We start from the raw sequence: 7,046 nt of genomic DNA on the forward strand, positions 1-7,046 counted from the left end.
CGGAGCAGGTGGGGTCTCTGTGGTGTCCGTGTCCTGCTCTGCACACAGCACTGTAGTTGGGTAAGACGCCATCGTCGGGTTCACAGGAAAACTCGAATTGCTGCAACTTCCTGCAAATCTACCACTGTTTCCAAATAAAAGCTCAGTAAAACTACCAGGTATGCAAGGAAATGGGAAAATATACCCACGGTGAAGAGCAAACTCAACCAATCAAAAGTGACTCAAAAGCGACAGAGGAGGCCCTGGCCGGTTGGCTCAGTGGTTGAGTGTCAGCCCAGTGTGTGGAAGTCCCGGGTTCGATTCCCGGTCAGGGCACACAGGAGAAGCACTCATCTGCTTCTTCACCCCTCCCCCTCTCCTTCCTCTCTGTCTCTCTCTTCCCCTCCTGCAGCCAAGGCTCCATTGGAGCAAAGTTGGTCCAGGCGCTGAGGATGGCTCTATGGCCTCCACCTCAGGTGCTAGAATGGCTCTGGTTGCAGTGGAACAACGCCCCAGATGGGCCAAGCATCACCCCCTGGTGGACGTGCCGGGTGGATCCCAATTGGGCGCATGCGGGAGTCTGTCTCGCTGCCTCCCCGCTTCTCACTTCAGAAAAATACAAGAAAAAACAATGACAGAGGACAGAATTAGCAGTCAAGGACATTGAAGCTTATAACCATCACACACACACACCCTTATCTCTATTTCTGTATACTCCTGAACTTCTAGAGATGAAAACTACACTTGAGAAGAGAAACACGTCATGTGGGACTAATGGCAGGTGAGACACTGAACACCTATATTAGTTCATTTGAAGACACAACAACAGAAACTATCCAAAATGAAACAGAGAGAAAGAAGGTTGCAAGGAAATGGGAAAATATATCCACAGCGAAGAGCAAACTCAACCAATCAAAAGTGACTCAAAAATGACAGAGGATGCCCTGGCTGGTTGGCTCAGTGGTTGAGCATCGGCCCAGTGTGTGGAAGTCCCGGGTTTGATTCCCGGTCAGGGCACACAGGAGAAGTGCCCATCTGCTTCTCCACCCCTCCCCCTCTCCTTCCTCTCTGTCTCTCTCTTCCCCTCCCGCAGTCAAGGCTCCATTGGAGCGGGGGGGGGGGGGATTGAACAGATTTCTGCTTCCAGATGGAGTTGACTGGGCCCTGATTGACCCTTCTGCCCGGAGCCACAGAACCGAGATAGAACCTATGCAACATGGTTTTCAAGACCCTGAACACCAAGGGATAGATCGATTGGTCCCCAAGAGGCTGGAGAGGACTCAACCGATCACCCAGCTTACTGTCCATGAGAGAGAATTTCCCGAGTGAAGGAGACAGGGTTCAGAATCAGGGTACCCAAGGCAGCTCCTGACTGTGGGCGCCCACGAGAAATCTGCACAGACAGAGAAAGAGGTTCTCCAGAGGTCCACCGGGTCCCTCAGGTGTTGACGGGAGGAGATGGTGGAGCAACAACGTCTTGAAAAGACTGAAGGAAGGAAACACCTTGGCAACCCTGAGTTCTACACCAGTGCAAAAAAAAACCTTCACACCCTGGCTGGATGGCTCAGTTGGTTAGAGCATTGTCCCACAGCGCAGAGGTTGCTGGTTCAGACGCTGGTCAGGGCACATACAGGAACAGATCAATGTCTCTGTCTCTGTCTCTCCCTGTCTCTCTCTCTCTCCCTCCCTATTCTTCTCTTGCTAAAATCAATAAAATTCAATATATATATATATATATATATATATATATATATATATAAACAAACTTTAAGTAAAAAGACACAAATAGGTGAAAATTAAAAGGATAGAAACAAATACACCAGGATATCACTAAACATAAGAAAGCTGAAGTTGACTATCTTAAACATAAAAAAAAAAGATTTCAAAATATTATTACTAGGGGTAAAAGAATCATTTCACAACACAAAGGGGTCAATTCCTCACCAGGACGTAAGGATCCTAAAGGTTCATGCAGCTATCAACAGAGTGCAAATCACACACACAAAACCCGACAGAGATACAAGGAGGAATGACCCTATACAGCAGCAGAATTCAACACCCCTATCTCAGTAATTGTCAAAACTAGTAGTCAGGCCTGACCTGTGGTGGCGCAGTGGATAAAGCGTCAACCTGGAAACGCTGAGGTTGCCGGTTTGGGACCCTGGGCTTGCCTGGTCAAGGCACATATGGGAGTTGATGCTTCCAGCTCCTCCCTCTCTTCTCTATCTCTGTCTCTCCTCTTTCTCTCTCTGTCTCTCCCTCTTCTCTCTAAAAAAATGAATAAATAAATTAAAAAAAACCAAAAAAACAAAAAACAAGTAGTCAGGCCTGACCTGTGGTGGCGCAGTGGATAAAGCGTCAACCTGGAAACACTGAGGTTGCCAGTTCAAAACCCTGGGCTTGCCTGGTCAAGGCACATATGGGAGTTGATGCTTCCTGCTCCTCCCCCCTTCTCCCCCCCCTCTCTATAATGAATAAATAAAATCTTAAAAAAACAAACAAAAACAAAACAAGTAGTAATCATCCCTTTACCATTCATCTCTCCATCTGTCCTTGTTTTAATTAAAAAAAATTTTTGTTGATTGAATTTAGAGAGAAAGGGAGAGAGAGGAAGACGTCAGTTGGTTGTCCCACGTATTTATGCATTGATTGGTTGATTCTTCTGTGTGCCCTGACGGGAGACAGAACCTGCGGCCATTTCTGGACAACGTTCTAACCAACTGAGCCATCTGGCCAGGGCCTGTCCGTGTTTTCATAAATGTACCCATTCAATCCAATCTTTGCTCGTTAGCTGATTTACTCTCTTACCCATTCATTCTCTCATCAACCTGAATCATTTGGTTCTGTCAGTCTGTCTACTCACCACTACATCTATTTGACCCTCACCACCATCTTAAACCCTCCCTTACTCATTTGTTTATCTACTATTAATTCAAACATCCATTCCTCCTTTAATACAGACTCTCATGCTGCTTACTTGACAGAAGATTCTGAGAAAGCTGGACCATACTTGGTCCTCAGTTTTGTTCCCAGTGTCGTACATCTTGGTTGTCACAGAAAAGGCACTCAGAAACTGTGTTGAAGAACTCATCCCTTGGTTCATCCTGTCCCTTTGCTCAACCAACTGTCTACATATCTAATTATCTCTATATATCTAATTATCTATCCATGAAATCTCTTTATCTATTATTTTGTGTGTGTGTGTTTGTGTGTTGTGACAGAGAGAGACAGAGAGAGGGATAGATAGGGACAGACAGGAAAAGAAATGAGAAGCATCAATTCTTTGTTGCGGCTCCTTAGTTCATTGATTGCTTTCTCATATGTATTTCGACCTGGGGGCTACAGCAGAGCGAGTGACCCCTTGCTCAAGCCAGCAAGCAACCTGGGGCTCAAGTTGGCGAGCCTTGCTGAAACCAGATGAGCCCGTGCTCAAGCCGGTGACCTCATGGTTTCGAACCTGGGTCCTCCGCTCTATCCCTCTATCCGCTGCGCCACCGCCTAGTCAGGCATCTGCTGATTTTCTTCATGCACCAATTCACTGTTCCATCCATTCATTCAATTAAGGCAATGTCCATTCTTTTATCATTTAATCCATCAATATTTTGGTCTACTCATTATCTTATAAATCAACTCATTACCCTGTTGTTTTTAATAGTTCATCTCTTCACTCAGTTTTCCATTTATTCCAGTTCCTACTTTGGCAAATTCTTCAAACTTATTGAATCTCAATTCCCATATAGTCATAAACGGGGCTTTTTTTTTTTTTTTTTAGTGGTTTGTTTTTTTTTTTGTATTTTTCTGAAGCTGGAAACGGGGAGGCAGTCAGACAGACTCCCGCATGCACCCGACCGGGATCCACCCGGCATGCCCACCAGGGGGCGATGCTCTGCCCATCCGGGGCATCGCTCTGTCGCAACCAGAGCCACTCTAGCGCCTGGGGCAGAGGCCAAGGAGCCATCCCCAGCGCCCGGGCCATCTTTTGCTCCAATGGAGCCTTGGCTGCGGGAGGGGAAGAGAGAGACAGAGAGGAAGGAGAGGGGGAGGGGTGGAGAAGCAGATGGGCGCCTCTCCTGTGTGCCCTGGCCGGGAATCGAACCTGGGACTTCCGCACGCCAGGCCAACGCTCTACCACTGAGCCAACCGGCCAGGACCTAAACGGGGCTTTTTGAAGATTTAAGGAGATAAGGAGTGAAACTCCTCAAGCACAATTCCTGGCACAAGAGTCCGTGCGCAATAAATGACCGCTATTACTCTTTTTTAAAAAATTATTTTATGTATTTTAGATTTTATTTATTCATTTTTAGAGAGAGAGGAAAGAGAGAGAGAGAGAAGGGTGGAAGGAGGAGCAGGAAGCATCAACTCTCACATGTGCCTTGACCAGGCAAGGCCGGGGTTTTGAACCCGGTAACTTCAGTGTTCTAAGTCAACACTATATCCACTGTGCCACCACAAGTCAGGCTATTACTCTTTTAAGTAAGAATTAACAATTTAAGTCACCGACTCTTTGACTCACCTGTTCACGCTTCCACACGTTAATCTAACGCATCCATTGTTCCCTTCGCTCATCTATCCACCACCCATTATTTATCCACTCCTTGATTGTACACATGTTGAACTTTTCTTTTGTAAAATACAAATCAGAGCTATGTGGCTTGACTGCCCACAAAGGAAATACTCGTGGAGTTAGTACCGGAATCCAGTGCCCTCCCCGCCCGCCCCCCAGAGAACACTGCTGTCTGGACTGCTTGATCACTCCTGGGTGGGCAGGCGGGACTTGAGGACCCCAGTGGTACCGGGCTGCTGCTGGGGAGGTTTTGGCTGGGGGGAGGGGCAAGGGCTGTGTCCTGCAGGGCAAGGTCTGCAAGGGACAGAAGAGGGATCCTTGTGTGTGGAATCGCGAGGGTGGACAGCGGAGCAAGCAGGGACTTGGGGTTGGCTGGGGAGGGAGGAGGGAAGTGTGGCCCAGGCAGGGAGACAGACAGGACCCCAGGGCATCTATCTAGGTTTTGGGGGGAGCTGCGTGCCCTGGGATGGCAAGGCTTCCGGGGAGCATGGCAAGTCCCATTTCTGCCAGTCGCGCTGCCTGTTCCCTAAAACGCACAGCTTTGCGCAGTGACAGTGACCTACCTAGCCAGGGCGGTTTATCCGAGGCTCGAGTATTTATCATAATAAAATAAGGCGCTATGTAACCAACACCGACCCTGACCAGGGCACTGTCACTAGGTGGCCTCGCTGGACGCGGTGGCCAGCGTGCTGCAGTCGTGGGACCTGAGCCTCACGGAGGCCATGCTCCAGCACATGGAGGCTGAGCAGCAGCGCAGGGCCCGGGAGGCGGAGCGACACCAGCAGGCGGAGGCCAAGCGGTGCGCCTGCGGGCAAGAGGGGGCTGCCCCCCACCCCCCACAAGGAGGTCCTCTGACCTGCTGTTTCCTCCCGCTCCAGCATGAACCTCAAAGTGCAACAGCTGGTTAAAGAACAGCAGCAATGCCACAAAGAGGTGGGCAGTTACCGGGAAGAAGCGGGGGCAGGCGGGCCTGGTGGGGAGGAGGGGAGCTCCTAGGGAGGAGGGAGAGCTGCGTGGGGAGGAGGGGAGCCGCGTGGGGAGGACGAGGAGCTGGGTTCTGAGAAGCTGAGGAGGAGGAGCGTGGGCTTGGGGAGGTAGAGTACCAGCGGGACCAGCCTGCTCGCGGGCACCCAGGCCAGCCTTGCCCGCTGCCTGCCTGGCCCTCTCCCCAGCTGCAGCAGGCCTACTGCGAGCTCAACCTGAGGATGGCGGAACAGGACAAGTGTGAGCGGAGGCGCACGGGCAAGGCTGAGCTCACGCTGCAGGTGGGGTCTCCCCTCCAGGCCTGGGGTTCAGGGCCTGCCTTCCCCTCCCACATGTGGGTGCCGCCTAACAGCTGCGGCCTCCTGGGGGCAGGTGGGGGGCATCCGGGAGCGGAGGGACAGGACTGTGCTCTGAGTGGAGTGTGGGGCCCCTCCTCCAGGCCGTCAAAGACGCGGAGGCCCAAGTGGACCGGCTACGGAAGGAAGCCCAGAAGGCCGAGGAGACACTGGCCCTGGCCAGGCTGGCACTGCGGGAGCAGACCCAGGAGGGTGGGTGGGGCTTGGGTCCGGGCTGGGGCTGCGAGGCCAGGCCCAGGCGACACCCGGATGTCCCCACAGGGGAGGAGGAGGCCCCGGGCCTGAAGTGCCAGATCACTGAGCTGCACGATGTGCTAATGAAGGACGTGGGCGACCGCATCCGCAGAGACGGCCGGTCAGTGGTCTGAGGTGGGCGAGGGGCTAGCATAGGGCTCAGGCAATGGCGGTGACCTGGTGGCTGCCCCCAGGTGGCCTCTTGTCATCGACCCTTCAGGCCAGGCGGCCACCTTCCTGCGCTACCAGGACACCAACTACGTGGACACGGTGAACCCAGATCACCTGCGGCCAGAGAGGATTCGGCTGGCACTGCTCGGGGCACTCAGGTGAGGATGTGAAGGCTGGGCACAGTCACTCGTACCCCACCCTGCCCCGTAAGCCAGCCCTCACGGCCGGCTGACCCTTCCCCCTAGGTATGGGAAGCCCCTTGTGTTCGACCTCCGGGAGGTGGACCTGTTCGCCGCAGTGCAGCAGCAACTGGAGGCAGTGCAGCCCGGCCTGGCACAGGAGCTCCTGAGTGGCCGGCTGCTGGAGCAGGACCGCTACCTGTCGCTTCTGAGGCCCACGGATGGGCCGGAGTACAGCCCCACCCAGTTCCAGGAGGGGCGCCTTGGGCAGTTCCGCCTCTTCTTCGTCACCAAGGTGCGGTGGCCCCCTGCTGAGCAGCTGCAGGTCCTGCTTCCTGTGCACGTACAGCTGCGCAGCGGAGGCCTCTAGCGCCCAGAACCAATAAAACGGCCCCGGGGCAACCACGTGTGTTTGTGTGGAGAGAGGGCAGCGGGTGTAGTGCAAGTCCCTGGCCAGGTGGGAGCCCCAGCTGGAAGACACCGGTTTGCAGGCACTTGGGGTGGGTGTACCCTGCCTGGACGTGGGTGGGCCAACCAGTCCCTCTGGGTGTGGAGTAGCACAGAGTGTGGGGGAGACCT

General features: G+C 53.0%; 1 protein-coding gene across 2 annotated transcripts in view; it reads left to right on the forward strand.

The window, feature by feature from the left end:
* Positions 1-6,837, forward strand: part of IQANK1 (IQ motif and ankyrin repeat containing 1) — a 17,539-nt gene extending 10,702 nt beyond the window's left edge. For both annotated transcript variants that reach the window (XM_066379653.1, XM_066379654.1), the window contains 7 exons: positions 5,203-5,342; positions 5,422-5,476; positions 5,716-5,808; positions 5,967-6,075; positions 6,145-6,238; positions 6,312-6,446; positions 6,534-6,837. In XM_066379653.1, the coding sequence (XP_066235750.1) occupies positions 5,203-5,342; positions 5,422-5,476; positions 5,716-5,808; positions 5,967-6,075; positions 6,145-6,238; positions 6,312-6,446; positions 6,534-6,837 (930 nt within the window). The remainder of the gene's footprint in view (positions 1-5,202; positions 5,343-5,421; positions 5,477-5,715; positions 5,809-5,966; positions 6,076-6,144; positions 6,239-6,311; positions 6,447-6,533) is intronic.
* The last annotated feature ends 209 nt before the right edge of the window (positions 6,838-7,046 follow it).

Source organism: Saccopteryx leptura, chromosome 3, assembly GCF_036850995.1.
Source record: "Saccopteryx leptura isolate mSacLep1 chromosome 3, mSacLep1_pri_phased_curated, whole genome shotgun sequence".
Lineage (NCBI taxonomy): Eukaryota > Metazoa > Chordata > Mammalia > Chiroptera > Emballonuridae > Saccopteryx > Saccopteryx leptura.